Genomic DNA, 19,137 nt, shown 5'->3' on the forward strand with positions numbered 1-19,137 from the left:
TGTTGCACCTCTTTATATTTGGCATTTTTTCACATCTTCACAAACTCTTACTTGCCTTGCGGTAACCCTTCTATACCAGGGATAATTTAATTTCTTACACACAAAGGTGACACCTAGTGTAACTGGCACACTTAGTCCCTTAAGCTTAACTTTGCTCACAATGCTTGTTTTAGGGAAACGTCTTCCTAAATGACCTTTAAAGGTTATTCTTCTATTGTCCATTCAATTATGGCCGGAATGTGATCTCTGAAATTCTCACGATGTAAACTATTATCAAATCCTTCGGTCCCGAATTCATGTTCAGTTTATCGTATTCACTAGCCCATACTAATTTCTATTACTCCGGGGTCTAACTTTTCCTTCTGGTAATCATGTATGAGTCACCAACTCATTTCTCGAAATGGGGACATGACTTTTTGGCTTATACTCTTTTATTGTCTCAAGTCATGTAACTTCTTGTCTTTTCCTTCACTTGACTATAGAATCTGTAGTCCTGTCACATTTTGATTTACCGTTATCATCCATTAATCACATTTTACTCTTAATGCTTCATTTACTTTCTTCTTATTCTCCTACTAATATTTCTGTTTATCACCTTATTATGAAAACTTCTTCAAAACATTCTTTCACTTTTAGCCCCCCTTGATTCAACTCACTGGCTCTTCGGTTCGCCTAACACTCTTTCTTTACTAGGGACGAGAGCCATACAAAGGTAAATATTTATCCTTTCTAGGATTTCAATGCCAATCTTCTGAAATTTCTCAACATTCTAGTATTCATATCTGATTGTACTATTCTAGAGTGCACCATCTGGGTGCCTCACAAGGAGAAACATTATCACATTTGCAATATCCCTCGAAAATGTGAGCTAATAATAACAATCCATCCACAATTTTGGGTTACTCTAACCCCAGCTGGATGATGATATCCTATCCTTCTCTTAAATTATATATGTTAGCTCCCACAGGGCATAACTAAAATGGGTGTTGTCAAGTGAATATATCTTTGTTATTGTTGAACGTAACCCAGAATGCTTATATTTCTCTGCTAGAATTATAAATACAAATAATCTTCACTAACTCGATACCTCGTATCCTTCTTCACCTAGCTTCTTTTACTTGTTAAAACTTGTATCTACCTTCTGATTCTCTCGTTGCTTTTTACCATAGGGGTAGATAAATATTCATACCCTTAGGGCTCCTTATCAAGAAGCTCACACGTCGTATTACACACATAATCTACTAAAGGCCTAACATTTACTCATCATAAGCATGACACAAAATCGAGTTTCTCTAACTTAACTCTTCCACAACCACATTCAATCTCTTACCAACTGTCTTTCTGGATGTAGATATCATTGTATAACGAATAAAATAGAACTTAGAAGTTTGAATTTCTTACAACTGAGCTCTACCACACGATCTAGAGTAAGAAGAAAGAGTGACAGTCCTAAATGCCTTGTAGCCTCCTGCTTATAAGTGTGGTGCACAACACACCCATAAACAAGACACTACTAGACACGGCTTGTAGACTCCCTAGGATAGAACTGCTCTGATACCACTTTTGTCACGACCCAAACCATGGACCGCGACGGGCACCCGGTACCTTACTCAACCAAGTACCAATGTAACATATTTTTCGTATCATACCATCATAGATAACTGATTCGGAGAGGCTGTCGTGAGATAAGTAGAAAATAACATTAGGAAATACTCAATATAGGGTGACCCAACTTGATATACCGACTTATATATATGACGTACTGGCCTATAAGTCCATACCAGTATCCGTGTACATGACATTTGTCTACAAGCCTCTAAGAGTACATAAATATCATAAAGGTCGGGACAGAGCCTCGCCATACCAAACAATACATATTCAAATCATACTGACCAAATAGGCAACTCCGGAGCAAGTGGAGTGCACAAACACCTTCTGCTGAGCTGATAGCCTACTAGGAGAACTCTCAACTTGTCTCTCGGGACCGGCGGCATAAAATGCAGCGTCCCCAGGCAAAAGGGACGTCAGTACAAACAATGTACCGAGTATGTAAGGAATGAAAATTATTAAATAATAAACATGAGAGAAACATGGAGTAAAAGACTCAACATGTAAGTCTGAATAGCTCTGTGAACCATTTAATATTATAATGGCATACATATACGTATAATTGTCATACCATGCATAGGTATATGCGTTCATAACATCATCAAGCCTCTGAGGGAATCCTATCATATCATCTCGGCCACTGTGGGCAAATCATCAATGTATACCAGCTGATCAGATGGTGGTGCGTATATAACGCCGTAACCTTTTTTCATATCCCATATACATATAATATACGCGTATATAATGCCATCTGGTCATGGGTCAATGTACATGTATAAATGCATAAGAAATATGTTAATAAGATTTCTCGAATATCATAAAATCAATATGCCTTTCGGACAAACTTTATCAAATACGTATTTTTCTTGAGACCCATGAATAGAGGATATAATAATAATTCACATAGGGAATCAAGAATATAGACACCCCTAGTATTTCTATGAATAGAGTCATTTTTGAAAGTTGCATATTTTGCTCGTTTCGTTTGTATCATTTGGATCATGCCAAAAAGAAAGAAGGGATAGCCTTAACATACCTGAACCGATCCTCTTGACGATCCCTCTAACACACGTCTTTTGCGAAAACACGTAACGATGGATCGAAGTAGGGAAAAATTCGTATGATATTCTTGAGAAAAATTGTACCGTACTCTCTTAGAATTGCAAATTCCGTTGCTATTAAATTACATAGTCTCGTATGAATTTTGTTGAAGCAATTTGCCATAGCAGATCCGTATGGTATCTTTCTCAAATGAATTTCATCAAAATCTTTCATGACCTTTGTTGAAGTGAATTATGTTGCCAAGATGCTTAAGGAATTTTTGCTTGAATTCTTGAACTCTTGCTTGAATTCTTGTTGAAGCAGAATGTTACTAAGGTGCCTATTTTTAATATAAGCACTCACGTTGCTAATGAAGTTCACCTTGCTGAAGCCTTTCACATAGATGTAATACATCTTTAGTTTGAATTTAGAGATGGATTTTAAGTCTTGGTGGTGTGGGCCCCACCTTTCAAGACTTGGTGTCACATATCTTCTTTAAAATGTGCCACCTTTCTACTTAATTCAAGAGTCATTATATGGCATAGTGGGTTGCCACGCTTGGGAGCTCAATCAAAATTATCTCTTAGACAAAGTGAATTAGAGATGTATTAAATCCTTAGGTATGGACCCCACTTTGATTTTGCTTGAAGCTTTTTCTTAATAGATAAACAATTGATAACGTTGATACTGCAAAGTTTAAACTTGATGAAGCTTTCCATTATTACCTTGTAGACAAAGTGAATTAGAGAAGTAATAAATCCTTAGGTGTAGACCCCACTTTGATAAGATGACTAAGCCAAGAGCTCCTCCAAAATTTGCCACATTGTCTTGTGAGTTAAAGACTCATTATCATGGCCTCTTTGGCCAGCCACGTTGTGGGGGAGGGTGTTTAAATTTATCAAGTTTATCCAAAATAATTCACCCCTTTCCTTAATTAGTTTATTAATCTCCCACTAATTCAATAATTAACCAATTATCCACATAATTAAGAATTATCTCAAATTACTTAAAATATTACTTATTTTTAGCACACCTTATACACCTCACTATCATGGTCATGTGGTACCTTGTATGACACTAGTCCATAATTATCGGGTATTATTGCTTAGACCGTATTTTGTCCCAAAATGTCAAATTTTGACGAAATTTATTTTCTTTGATTTGCTTTCTCTCTCACCTTCACGAATTTACTCATCACTTGTTTGAAATAGCGTAATACTTATAGTCCCAAAATAATCTCATTCCCGAACTACGTCGATTAACTTACGACGAAACTTTAACGTACGAAAATGCGGGATGTAACATCTCATTTCCGAGCTTCCATCAATTTATTTATGGCGTACTTTCACGTACGAAAACATGGGGTGTAACACAAACATCTCCGCCAATTATGGAATATGAAAGTATCATCATAAAATAACATACGCCAAATGTAATTGAAGTAGGCCAAGTTTGCCAAGACAAGCAAACAATTGTCAGTGCAATGAAGCACTATTCTGTCATGAATAAGTTTCAATTTATGGTGAAAAGGTCTAGTGCAAGAAGGTAGGAGCATTTTATTTATCAAATTCGTATTGTGTATAAGTTGTAGTTTCTTTTTATATAAATTGTTTAAAATAAGTTGTTGTGCATAAACAACCTCGTATTCTGTAGCTACAATTTGCATAATATTTTTTGAATTATTTTTATTCTGTAGCTACTGCCTCGTATGTTTTGGGGGACAATTGTATGTGTCACTTCAAGTCCACCAGCATAAATGAATCAGCATTGTTCAAGATTCAAAAATTCAACAGCTTGCACACATGCTCTTTGATGGACAACACATATATACAATGCAAACCTAATGCCATGGTAGTTGGCAGTATGGTGATGCCAAAATACGCGGATCCTAAGATAATATACACACCAAAAGACATAAAACTGACATGTTGTCGGATCATGGTGTAAACTTAACATACATGCAAGCTTGGAGAGTAAAGGAAAAGGCTTTAGAATTTTTAAGAGGTCATCCTGCTGATTTCTATAGTCGTTTGCCGAGTTATTTGTATATTTTGGAGAAGACTTATCCGGGGTCGGTAGTGAAATTATAGAAGATTGAAGATGATTGTTTCTTGTATGCATTTGTTACACTTTGTACGTCCATCAAGGGTTGGAAGCATTGTAGGCTAGTTGTAATAGTCGATGGCACCTTTTTGAAGTGGGCATATATGGGAATGTAGCACAATGGATGCAGCAGGTAATGTAGATTAATTATAAAACAATTATTATAAAGTTGTTTTTGAGACTGTATTTTTATATTTTCAAGTTTATTACTGAAATTGAATTTCTTTTTGCTACCTATTATAAAGTTGTTTTTGAGACTGTATTTTTATATTTTCAAGTTTATTACTGAAATTGAATTTCTTTTTGCTACCTATGTGATAGGTAGCATATTACCACAAGCATACGCTGTTATTGATTTAGAAAATGACGCATCATGGAGGTGGTTTTTTGAGCAATTCAAACATGCATATGGTGAAAAACCAAATATGTGTATTGTTTCAGACCGAAATGAGAGTATATTGAAGGCAACATCTACTGTTTATACCGGCATGCCACATTATGCTTGCATGTGGCATATTTGGACAAATGTAAGGTCAAGGTTCAAGAAAGGTCATTTAAAGTTAAGCGAATTGTAATTTGCCACGGCACAATCATACGTGCTTAATGAATTTAATGAAATAATGTCAAAGATTGAAGAGATCGGCACACGTGTTAAAGCATACCTATACGATATTGGCTATCATAGATGGTCTCGGGTACATGCTACGGTGAACAGAACATGGACGATGACATCAAATATTGCAGAGTCCTTGATGCGGTAACCAAAGATGCAAAAGAGCTGCCCGTAGTAGAACTATTAGAGTACATGAGGACTTTTATTGAACATTGGACTAACGAAAAGTTATTGAATGCAAAGGGAACGTTCACATACATTGGAAAAAAATACAACAAAGAGTTGGAGGACAATAAGACTTTATCGCAGAAGATGAGAGTAAGTTATGGCCAATAACATCAGATTATTTATTTCATCAAACTAAATATATACTGATAATTGTAGAAATATTGTTGTATAATTGTAGTTATTTTATTTTGTATCTGTTGCTGACAACTTGTTGTGTGTTTGTAATGAAATTGTAGGCGAGGGCTTCAATAGATTATATCCATACTGTGATAGATGGTGTGAAGCGCTTCATTGTTTGTCTTCTAAATAAGAGATGTAGTTGTGGACAATTTCAGGTTGATGAACTTCCATGTCCACATGATTTGGCGGCTTTGAGGCACAGGAACAAGTCTTATGAAAACTATTGTTCTCCTTATTACACGAGGGAGAGCTTTCTGCAGACTTATGAAATACCAGTAGATTCGCTGCCTGATGAAAGCAAATGGAATATGCCACAACATATAGCTGAAGAAGTTGTAATGCCACCTACTGGGAAAAGCCAGCCAGCGAAACCTCAAAAATAGAGATACAAACCATATGATGAAGCAAATACAAAGAAGTACAAGGTTTCAAGTGGAAACTGCGTACTAGAAGAGCATAACAAAAGATCTTGTAGGAATGCTCCCAAAAGGAAATAAAAATTGATATAGTTTAAAGAATTATTTTTACCGAGTACTGTTGATAATAATCTGTCCTTTAAGACATATTAAGTTGTATTTGTTCTGTTTTGGAGAATTATAATTGTGGTGTAATTGTGTTGCTAATTTGAATAAAGATTTTCTCCTATAATGAATATTTGCTAAACAGATTTCAACTCTTAATGCAATTGATTTTGTAGTTGTTTGTTCAAATACCGAGTTTATTTATTACTTTTCAACCTTTCCTAACAATACTGCTAAAATTGAATAAATTATATATTTTTGTATAGTAGTTGTAGACATAGTTATAGTTATGCTGTAAAGAAATTATATAGTACCAATATCGAGATCAAGTACTAATAACTTTCAACCAAAAAAATGCCACAAATATTTTCTATTCTAAGTAGTAGAATTCTGGATAAAATAACAAAACAAAAGGTAAAACAACTGTAGCACAAATCTTCTACAAATAAATTATAGCTGACTTGTTCTTAATAAACAATTTTGCTACAACTTTACTATAATCCAGATACAACTAAATACTTTAACTACAATTTTTCTACTGAAAAAGGCAACTAATTCTTTTTGTTGCGGACTCATGTTCTCTCCTTCACAGCTGGTACACCTTTTCTTCTTGCTAATCTGCCAGTCACCTCACTTTCACTGATTGCACCAAGCTCTTGCTTTTTCCTAGCATAATCCCAAAGGAGCGCTCCATAACGTCTACGGTGTTGATCAATATTAGAAAGGTCTTCCTTTGAAATCGTTAGCTCTCTAATACTGACATATTCTGCAAATGCAGCCACGTATACACCACAATCACGGCAAAAAATAACAGGGGAAAAGATTTAGCATTCAATGTACAATACAATTGGTTAAAGGGTCAGTAACACCTTTTTCAATATATGCATTTGTGTTCTTGTAGTTGATGTCTGGACGCTTGTCATAGAAGCCGGTGCATGACAAGTAGAGGGGGATCATAATAGCAAACTTGTCGACAATAGATTCAACAAGTTTGTGATTTCGTGAAGAGATCATAGAATCATAAACATAGAGAACCATATCGGTAATGTCAAACACAACTAACAACCAATGAAATTTCTCCACAATGTTTACGGGCATAATCACAAAATCAACTTTGTCCCATGTAACATTTGCAAGTAATCGGTACCCCAATATGTATTGTGATACGACGTCCTGGGGTTTGACAATAGCAAGCTTCCTATCGGCAGGAGCATTAACGTACCTCTCATAAATTTGTTCAGTTCTAGTCTTGAAGATACAGTCAGTGGTTGTAAACCGTATTTTGTTTTCAAGACCATACTTTCCTCTCTTCCTCAAATAGTATAAAATAACATCAATGTGCTGCACAAAAAAACAGATTTCAATATTTCTCAATGCTGAATACAATTTTCAAACAAAAAATCTATAGATATCTAAAATAATAGAATACTACAGCCAATCATTAAATTCTGTCAGGCTATGTGTGTATCGTGTTGTTGAGAATTGGCCCGGAATGTGCTAAAGTATAAAACCAATCCTTTTTATTAACTTTCTCCACTCCAAGATCAAACCACAGGTTGAGCTGGTTATCTTTTAAAGTATAAGGCACCTTCTTCCTATTTAAAAACATAGCACGTACAATTATTATGTAGTTTCAATTGAAAATCCATAAATTGTATGCACTTGATAATATGAAAAAATTGTATAATCTAAACTCTTTGAAACCGTGTCGGTACCTAAATATAACCACTTACTGAATTCTTCCAACAAGTCAGGGTCAACATCGTCGCCAATAACCCCAGTAAATGTGTCACGACCCAATTTTTCCTCCGTTGGGTATCGTGATGGCACCTAGTCTTAGGGACTAGGTAAGCCTAACATTTTCTGAATAACAACAATAATTAAATAACATCTAACAAATCTTGAAATAGAAATCTCTATAAAATTTATAATTCCCAAAACCGGTAGTACAAGTCATAAGCTCTACAGAGTTTGCTACAATATACTAAATACAACTGTTTGAAATAAAGTAAACAGTGTGAATACAAATCAGAAGGTGACTCTGAAGCCTGCGAACGCAGCAACAGGTTTACCTTGAGTCTCCACAGTAATAGTCAGCACAACTAGTTAATGATCAACTGACTTCGAAATACCTCGATCTGCACAAAAATGTGCAGAAGTGTAGTATGAGTACACCACGGCGGTACCCAACAAGTATCAAGACTAACCTCAATGGAGTAGTGACGAGGAACAGTCAAGATACCTACTGGACTAAATAACCTGAATAAGTATAAGTATAGAACCAACAGAGTATGATATCCATATAAAGACTACGCGAAGTGGAAATTAAGACGGTAATTGCAATAGGGAAGGAGAACAACAACTATCAGCGGAACACCATAATAATGACATAGAAGAATGACCGGAAACATAACCTAAGTTCGATAATCACAGATAAAGAAAGGACAAATAACAACTCAACAATACGACAGCTTTCACATCGGGTTTTAGTCAATAAACTCCACGAGGTACCGAACCTCATACTATTCATAACTCATGGGTTTCCAATACCTGAACCCTAACACTTGGCATCCTGTGCCCTTATTATACTTCATAACTGCATTGACGACTCACGTGCCAAATAGAGCCATTCTCACACAGAAGGCAAGTAAACAAGGGTGTTCATCTATACTCAACAATATCAAGAAAAATTATTAACCGATAAGAGTGCTCAACTACGTGTATGCTTGTGCAAGTGTCCTAACATAGTTCATGCCAGCTAGTAAGTACAGGAAAAGAAATGGACAGCACGTAGAATGTTTTCACACAACTTTCTACAAGATAAAGCTCACACAGGTAAGTGTACCACTACACAAGTATCAAAAACAAGAATGCCCCTAGGCCATCACAAGTCAACACAAATCAATCCTGACACAGCCCACCTTATCTCACCACGTGTGCAATAGTAAAATAAATATCTGCCTTGTCTCGCCACACGTGCATAATAATGTTCCCACTTTGTCTCGCCACATGCGCAACCCACATATATATATATATATCCTGCTTTGTCACGCTGCATGTACAAATATCAATAGTAACAATAGCACGGAAGAAACCTTATGCAACCCCATAACAACAACCGCACGACAGAAACCTCGTGCATCACAATAACAACAACTGCACGGCAGAAACCTCGTGCATCACAACAACAACTACGACAACAATAATGACAATAATACAAGGGTACGACAAATAAGTCAACTCAGAGATTCCAGAACTCAAAGAAACAGAGGAACTAATTCACAAGGAGTAGCCACAATCGGGAATGCGAATCATAATAAGAATAGCTCAACAAGAAAGGAAATACTATGTAACAACGGTCCACAATATATAGTTCGACAACGAGTGAATCATGAAGCAACTAATTCTAATTAAGCAGGTAGAGGTGAAACTAGTAATTGAAGAAGCGTAATCATAACAAGAACAACTGCATATTCAGTGAATACAAGGGCCTAAGAACCCTAAAAGGCCAATTTTCTACAAATAAGCCCGAGACGGCTCAAATCTAATCAAAATAACTTCAAAGCACAAATAAAACTCATAAGAATCTATTCCGGATCATAAAGCTTCAATGTTTATCAAAATCTAAAAATCGACCCAAAAGTCGACCCCCGGGCCCGCACCTCGGAACCCAACAAATTTTACAAAAACCCGAACACCCATTCCGATACGAGTTCAACCATACTAAATTTATCATATTCCGATACCATTTCATACCTCAAATCATGATTTTTCATTTTGAAAGTTTTCTTCAAAAATTCCCATTTTCCTCAACTCAAAACACAAATTAAATGATAAAAATAAAAGTAAAATCATGGAATATAATAAATTCTAGGTCAAGAACACTTACTCAATCGATTTGCTTGAAAAACCCACAAAGAATCGCTCAAACCCGAGCTCTAGAACTCCAAAAATGTTAAAAATGGCTAACCCTCAGAATAGAGAACTTTATATTTAACCCAGGTATTTGTACATCGCGATCGCGGAACAAATAGTGTGATCGCGAAGAAGAAAAATAGCAACTTCCGAAATGAATTACGAGATTGCGTAAGGAACAGTGCGATCGCGAAGAGGGAAAAATGTTAGGGCCAGGTACTGCACTACGCGACTGTGTGAGTGCGCATGAGATCGCGAAAGGGGAAGGGAGAAAATCACTAGCTGTTACAGTTGAGCTATGCGAACGCGGGCAATGAAGTGCGAACACGGAGAAGGCAGAAGCACATGTACGCGATCGCGAACTGGACTACGCAAACGCAAAGAAGGAATGGTTGGCCCACCAAACAAGCCTTCGCGATCGCGGCTTCAGCTACGCGATCGCATAGAAGGGGACACCAGATATCAACACAACTATACCAAACAATGAGAAAATGGCCCATAGCCTATCTGAAATACACCCGAGGCCCCCGGGACCCCGTCTAAACATACCAATAGGTTCCATAACCTAACAAGAACTCGCTCGAGGTCTCAAATCACATCAAACAACGTCAAAACTACGAATCGCACCAAGAATCGAACTTATGAACTTTCAAATCTTCCAACTTCTAAAACTCGTGCCAAAACCTATCAAATCAACCCGGAATGACGTCAAATTTTGCAAGCAAGTCCCAAATAATATAACAGAGTTGTTCCAACTCTCGGAATCGCATTCCGACCCCGATATCAAAAAGTCCACTTTCGGTCAAAATCTCTGAAAATTCGACTTTCACCATTTCAAGCCTAAATCAGCTACAGACCTCAAATTCACCGTCCGGACATGCTCCTAAGTCCAAAATCACCCAACGGAGCTAACAGAACCGACGAAACTCCATTCTGGAGTCGTCTTCACATAGTTCCGACTACAGTCAAAATTCTAAGGCTTAAGCTTCCGTTTTAGGGACTAAGTATCCCAAATAACTCCGAATTATTCGGTAACTGAATTCAACCACGCACGCAAGTCAATACACATAATCCGAAGCTGCTCAGGGCCTTATGCTGCCGAACGGGACTTAAATTCTCAAAACGATCGGCCGGGTTGTTACATCCTTCCCCTCTTAAATAAATATTAGTCCTCGAACATGCCAAGAATCGCCTCGAAGTCTTCAAATCACTGAAAGCACATATCCAACATACACCCGCGGGTGACCCCACGTCACCCCAATCTACATAATCCTGATGACACCATCTCAACTGTATATTATCCTTTCTACCAACACCTATAAGCCTTAGAGCCAAAATTCTCACCTTCCGTTCATCTCCAATAGGCCCGATTCTAAATCCATACCCGGTATCAGTCTCAACCAGCTGCAACAACTCATGCCTACACCCACAAGGTACGACCAATCAATATGACATGCCACACATAGGCCCATAATAACATTTCTGATCATAATAGCTGCCCATAATCAAAACCAGCACCGGCAATTAGCCTCATATCCGTTAGAACCCTATTACAAACCTCCACAACACTGACAACGATGCAAGAAACATGAGGACCTCTTAACTATACACCCGAATCAACGAGTCAAAACTAACACTACTGGGCACACACCCCGCAAGCTAAAACTTAAGAAGCACAGAATGAAAATGACTGAATATGTAAGGAGAAACACATAAGAGAAATATCAAACAAGCCCGACAGGCAGTACCATACTATGAATCAAAATTAAAGTATATGAATAAATCACAAGGATCTCATCCTTATATAACTTCCACCGCGGCACGCAGCCCGGCTCAAACATATCAAATCACATGGAATCGCGAGGGTATCACCCTCAGCTCTGAATCACAAGTCGAATACACATCATACCAATGGAAATCTTACACTAACTCAATTCTGTCAATAAAATCACAACACTTACTAAACTCGCACCCCGGTAGAGTATCAAATCACAAATCGTAACCAAATTACTCGGGAATCATATCAAACCTGCCATAATAGACAACATGAATTCACTTCTAGTCTCGTAACTTTCAATAATGAATTAAAACAACAATAGATACGGCTATCACTCGTAGAATCTCCCAACAGGGGCAAACACATATACAGAATACTAAGTCATGAACTCACCCATAAGTGGATCAACAAATAGGGGACTCACCCCGATAAGCAGAACTGAAACAAAATACGAATGGTGCCCCTCTGTAACAAATCAAAATCATACTTGTATGGCATCATCTGGCGCAACGGCTTCAAGCCTACTATATGAAACACATCAACGGGTCTGGCCTTCCCCTCTTGGGTGCCCTTCACTCGCCTGAATACTCCGCTGTGACACACATGTCTGGAGTCTAGGACAATCTCTCACCTTGTGGCTGGTATCTCCACACTCGAAACAACCTCTCTGCTGACGTGGTTGTGGGAACTGTGCGGTACGGGTACTCTGAGACCCATGAGCACCTGAAACACTGTGCGAAGCCTGAAGTGCAAACTGAACTGGCTGACCCACAAAACCTCTACCATGTCGTACCCTGCCTCCAAAATAAGGACCAGTAGATCTCTCCGCTCTACGAGGCCTCCTCACCTCCCTGTCCTCTCTCTCCTGACCTTGCATGTCCTCTCTCTCATGGCCCCGCCTGTCCTCTCTCTCTCCTGATCCCACATGCCCTCCACTCGGCGAGCGATCCCTACCACCTACTAAAACGAAACATCTGACTCTAACTCCCGAGCTATGCTGAACCGAATATCATGCCTGAGACCCTCAATAAATCTACGGACACGCTCTCTAACTGTAGCGACCAAAGCAGGTGCATGTCTGGCCAAATCACTGAATCTAACGGCATACTCTGACACTGACATAGTGCTCTGGCGCAGCTGCTCAAACTCTGCGTGCCATGCATCTCGAAGGGACTGAGGTGCAAACTCTCTTAGGAATATCTCTGAAAACTGAACCCATGTAAGTGAAACTGACTTGGTCGGGCTACCCAACTCAAACGGCTGCCACCACTGATAAGCTGCTCCCCTGAGATGGAATGTAGTAAAAGCAAACCCGCTCGTCTCCACAATACCCATAGTACGGAGAATGCGGTGACACTCCTCCAAAAAACCCTGGGCATCACCTATCGCCAATCCACTGAAGGTAGGTGGGTGGTACTTCTTGTACCTCTTAAGTCTAAGCTGTTCTTCCTCAGATGCTGCTGCCCTAACCACGAGCTAAACTGGGACCACAGGCTGTGTCACCATGACACCTGGAACCTGATCAACATGAACTTGCTGCTCTGGAGTGTAGGCGGCGGGAGTCTTAGCTCCTCCCCCGGTCTGTGAAATAGCTGGTACAACCGGAATCAACCCCGCTTGAGCCAATGTACCAAACATGCTCACGAAATGTGCTAAGGTCTCCTGAAGTCCGGGGGTAACAGCAGGTGCCTCCGATACCTGCCCCCAACTGGAACTACTGGTGGCTCCTCAACTGCTGCTCTGGTAGGTGCCCTAGCTGCGCACATGCTCCTCGTCGGCCTCTGCCTCTTCCCCTAGCGACATCTGCTCCGGGGGTAACATCATCAGCAACTGCAACTCGTGTCCTCACCATTTGTGAGAGAATGGAATGATAAAATTTCAAACTTCGAGACCAATGAACTTGCATGATAGGAATGAAGGAAGTGAAATTGTCCTAATAGTTCTGTAGCCTCTCGAAGATAAGTACATATGTCTCTGTACCGATCCACAAGACTCTACTAAACTCGCTTATGACTTGTAGCACCTATGAACCTAGAGTTATGATACCAACTTGTCATGACCCAATTTTCCATCCGTTGGGTATCGTGATGGCACCTAGTCTTAGGGACTAGGTAAGCCTAATATTTTCTGGATAACAACAATAATTAAATAACATCTAACAATTTTTGAAATAGAAATTTCTATAAAAATTATAATTTCCAAAACCGGTAGTACAAGTCATAAGCTCTACAGATTTTGCTACAATTTACTAAATACAACTATTTGAAATAAAGTAACAATGTGAATACAAATCAGAAGGTGACTCCGAAGCCTGCGAATGCAGCACCAGGTTTACCTTGAGTCTCCACAGTAACAGTCCGCACAGCTAGCTAATGATCAACTGACTTCAAAATACATGGATTTGCACAAAAATGTGCAGAAGTGTAGTATGAGTACACCACGGCGGTACCCAACAAGTATCAAGACTAACCTCAGCAGAGTAGTGATGAGGAACAGTCAAGACACCTACTGGACTAAATAACCTGAACAAGTATAAGTATAGAACCAACAGAGTATGATATCCACATAAAGACTACGCAAAGTAGCAATTAATACGGTAATTGCATAGGGAAGGAGAACAACAACTATCAGCAAAACACCATAATAATGACATAGAAGAATGAACGAAAACACAGCCTAAGTCCGATAATCACAAATAAAGAAAGGACAAGTAACAACTCAACAATACGACAGCTTTCACACCGGGTTTTAGTCAATAAACTCCACGAGGTACCGAACCTCATACTATTCACAACTCACGGGTTTCCAATACCTGAACCCTAACACTTAGCATCATGTGCCCTCATTACACTTCATAAATGCACTGACGACTCACGTGCCAAATAGAGCCATTCTCACATAGAAGGCAAGTAAACAAGGGTGTTCATCTATACTCAACAATATCAAGAAAACTTCTTAACCGATAAGAGTGCTCAATTACGTGTATGCTTGTGCAAGTGTCCTAACATAGTTCATGCCAGCTAGTAAGTACAGGAAAAGAAATGGACATCACATAGAATGTATTCACACAACTTTCCACAAGATAAAGCTCACACAGGTAAGTGTACCACTACACAAGTATCAACAACAAGAATGCCCCCAGGCTATCACAAGTCATCACAAATCAATCCCTGACACAACTCACCTTGTCTCGCCATGTGTGCAATAGTAAAATAAATGCCCGCCTTATCTCGCCACACGTAAATAATAATGTTTCCACCTTATCTCGCCACATGCGCAACCCACATATATATATCCCGCCTTGTCACGCCGCATGTGCAAATATCAATAGTAACAATAGTACGGCAGAAACCTCGTGCAACCCCATAACAACAACCGCACGGCAGAAACCTCGTGCATCACAATAGTAACAACTGCATGGAAGAAACCTCGTGCATCACAACAATAACTACAACAGCAACAATGACAATAATACAAGGGTACGACAAATAAGTCAACTCAGAGATTCCAGAACTCAAAGAAATGGAGGAACTAATTCACAAGAAGTAGCCACAATCAGGAATGCTAGTCATATTAAGAACAGCTCAACAAGAAAGGAAATACTATGTAACAACAGTCCACAATATATAGTTTGACAACGAGGGAGCTAACACAAGTCAAATAATTCCAAATAAGGACAAGTCAACTAAATTATAGGATATCCAACTTCTTTTAAGGTTGGGCAATTAGGAAAGAGATACAACAAATTCAATAAGGATAAGCAGCAGAAAGATAATCATAGCCTCAATTAAGAGTGAATAATTACAGAAGAGATAATTATAACTTCAAACAAAGATAAGCAGTTAGGAAAGGATAACATGGCAATAGAAGAGATAACAATTTCAGTTAAGGCACGGATGAATCAAATAAGCAACAAGAGTGAATCATGAGGCAATTGATTCTAATTAAGCAGGTAGAGGTGAAACTAGTAATTGAAGAAGCGTAATCATAAAAAGAACAACTGCATATTTAGTGAATACAAGGGCCTAAGAACCCTAAAAGGTCAATTTTCTATAAATAAGTCCGAGCACATACTCGTCACCTCGCGTACATGGACTACAATTAGCATAGAAGACTCAAATCCTAAGGGGTAGTTCTCCGACACGAAGTTAGGCATGATATTTACCTCAAAGAAGACAGACCGATACTCAAAAATGAACTTCTCGGTGAAATGGCCTCCGGACGGCTCAAATCTAATCAAAATAACTTCAAAGCACAAATAAAACTCATAAGAAACTATTCTGGATCATAAAGCTTCAATGTTTATCAAAATCTAAAAATCAACCCAAAAGTCGACCCCCGGGCCCGCACCTCGGAACCCGACAAATTTCACAAAAACCCGAACACCCATTCCGATACGAGTTCAACCATACTAAATTTATCAAATTCCGATACCATTTCGTCCCTCAAATCATGATTTTTTATTTTGAAAGTTTTCTTCAAAAATCCTCATTTTCCTCAACTCAAAACACAAATTAAATGATAAAAATAAAGGTAAAATCATGGAATATTTGTACATCACGATCGCGGAACAAATAGTGCGATCGCGAAGAAGAAAAATAGCAACTGCCGAAATGAATTATGCGATCGCGTAAGGAACAGTGCGATCGCGAAGAGGGAAAAATGTTAGGGCCAGGTACTGCACTACGTGACCGTGTGAGTGTGCATGAGATCGCGAAAGGGGAAGGGGGAAAATCACCAGCTGTTACAACTGAGCTATGCGAACGCGAGCAATGAAGTGCGAACGCGGAGAAGGCAGAAGCACATGTACGCGATCGCGATCGGGACTACGCGAATGCAAAGAAGGAATGGTCGGCCCACCAAACAAGCCTTCGCGATCGCGGCTTCAGCTACACGATCGCATAGAAGGGGACACCGGATATCAGCATAGCTATACCAAACAATGAGAAAATAGCCCGTAGCCCATCCGAAACACACCCGAGGCCCCCAGGACCCCGTCTAAACATACCAACTGGTTCCATAACCTAACACGAACTCGCTATAGGTCTCAAATCACATCAAACAATGTCAAAACTATGAATCGCACCAAGAATCGAACTTATGAACTTTCAAATCTTCCAACTTCTAAAACTTGTGTCGAAACCTATCAAATCAACCCGGAATGATGTCGAATTTTGCAGGCAAGTCCCAAATAACATAACGGAGTTGTTCCAACTCTCGGAATCGCATTCTAACCCCGATATCAAAAAGTTCACTTCCGGTCAAAATCTCCGAAAATTTGACTTTCGCCATTTCAAGCCTAAATCAGCTACAAACCTCAAATTCACATCCCGGACACGCTTCTGAGTCCAAAATCACCCAATGGAGCTAACGGAATCGACAAAACTCCATTTCGGAGTCGTCTTCACATAGTTCTGACTACGGTCAAAATTCTAAGGCTTAAGCTTCCGTTTTAGGGACTAAGTGTCCCAAATCACTCTGAATTATCCGGTAACTGAATTCAACCATGCACGCAAGTTTATACACATAATACGAAGCTGCTCAGGGCCTTATGCCGCTGAACGGGACTTAAATTCTCAAAATAACCGGTCGGGTCGTTACAAAATGGATGCTTGATGTTGAAAATTGGAGGAGGTCCAACAAAAGTGCTTCCTCTAGAACTGAAATAAGGGAGAAAGGGGGATCTGGCATGATTTCCAGGAACCCTTGTTCTTACTTGATGCACAGGGGTTGTTTCATCTTCATTAACCTCGCCGAACTTAACAATCTGTGAGAAGTTCTCTGGAAGTTCAAAGTCATCAAGTGTTACTGCCCTTTTTTCAGACCTGGAGTCATTGTCTGAATCACCCACATTGATGTAGTCAGCTGGTTCACCTACACAATTAAAAATAAAAGAACAACATTGTATGTTGATTGCATCAGTTCTTTGGGAAAACTGAAACTTATATGAAAGCTGTTATTTTTTTCCTACAATTATATTATAATATATAATACCACTGAAATCTTTATTGCAATCATCTCCTTATTGTATAACATTTGCTTCTTGAATTGGAAATCGCAAATGCACAGTCTCCTTCTCCTCATTTAAATGCTCTCCTTGTATGCTAACTTTTGCATCCTGTTTTAAAGAGTCCACATACATAGTTTTCTTCTCTGTTACAATAAATGTGTACAACTTAATAAAATTGTAAATCATTTGTAGTAAATAGAAACAATATTGTAGGTAAATTATAGTTAATTTGTTGAAATTTTGTCATGTAGCTGAGATGTAATATGTATTGTAAAATATGTAGATAAAATGTACTAAATCATACCTGCAGTTTCTTCCTCCAATGCCCCTTGAAATTGAAAAGATAAGTCAACATCTACAGGGCATGATATAGGAACATTCTCCTCATTTTGAATGTCAGACATGTGTCATGTATCTAAGACAACAATTGAAAATATAATGTAGATTATTTGTTGGTAATTTAGGCTATATGTAGATATAATGTAGATATAATGTGAATATAATGTAGATTATATATCATGAAATTGTGTTAAAATACATGTTTTACTACTACTGGCCAACACTGGTTTAGCACTACTGCCACGATACTGTTGTTTGTTCTTTTCTTTGTAATGCTCATCATTTTTCGCAGAACTGCCAGTAAATTGCAAGCAGAATTTGTTAGGCTATATACTTTATGAATGTTAATATAAACATAAACATGGTAAAAATTGTTGTTCAAAATGAATATATTTTGAATGAAACCTTAGCATCAATGTTAGTATCCTGTTGACTTTTTATTGCCTGTAGCACAGACTTGATGGAATCATTGAGTAACAGACGAATGCTACCTAGTTCTTGAAAAACCTAAAGAACAAAAAATGGTTATAATGTATCTAACAATTAGAGGCTTACAGATATATAAAGAAGACTAAAAATCAAGAATTAGGTAACCTCTTTCTTGAACAATCCAAGGTCTGAACTGACCTACGTATTAAAATAGAAAGAGTTAAAGAAATAATTTGCATAACATAAATTAAAGAAACCAGCTAGGAATATCATCAGTTGTTACTTTATCAACATCTTTTCTTAATTTTTTTAGTTGTTTCAGAATATCATCTATTCTCATTGCCTGCTTATTGCCAGATGGAGATGGAGCATC

The 19,137-nt window shown here is 38.4% G+C and overlaps 1 protein-coding gene across 1 annotated transcript; it reads left to right on the forward strand.

The window, feature by feature from the left end:
* The first annotated feature begins 5,470 nt into the window (after positions 1–5,470).
* On the forward strand, positions 5,471–6,156 carry LOC104097751 (uncharacterized). Its single transcript, XM_009604369.2, has 2 exons — positions 5,471–5,683; positions 5,830–6,156. The coding sequence occupies exons 1-2, from the start codon at positions 5,471–5,473 to the stop codon at positions 6,154–6,156; spliced, it is 540 nt and encodes a 179-aa protein (XP_009602664.2).
* The last annotated feature ends 12,981 nt before the right edge of the window (positions 6,157–19,137 follow it).

This window comes from Nicotiana tomentosiformis, chromosome 6 (genome assembly GCF_000390325.3).
Source record: "Nicotiana tomentosiformis chromosome 6, ASM39032v3, whole genome shotgun sequence".
NCBI lineage: Eukaryota > Viridiplantae > Streptophyta > Magnoliopsida > Solanales > Solanaceae > Nicotiana > Nicotiana tomentosiformis.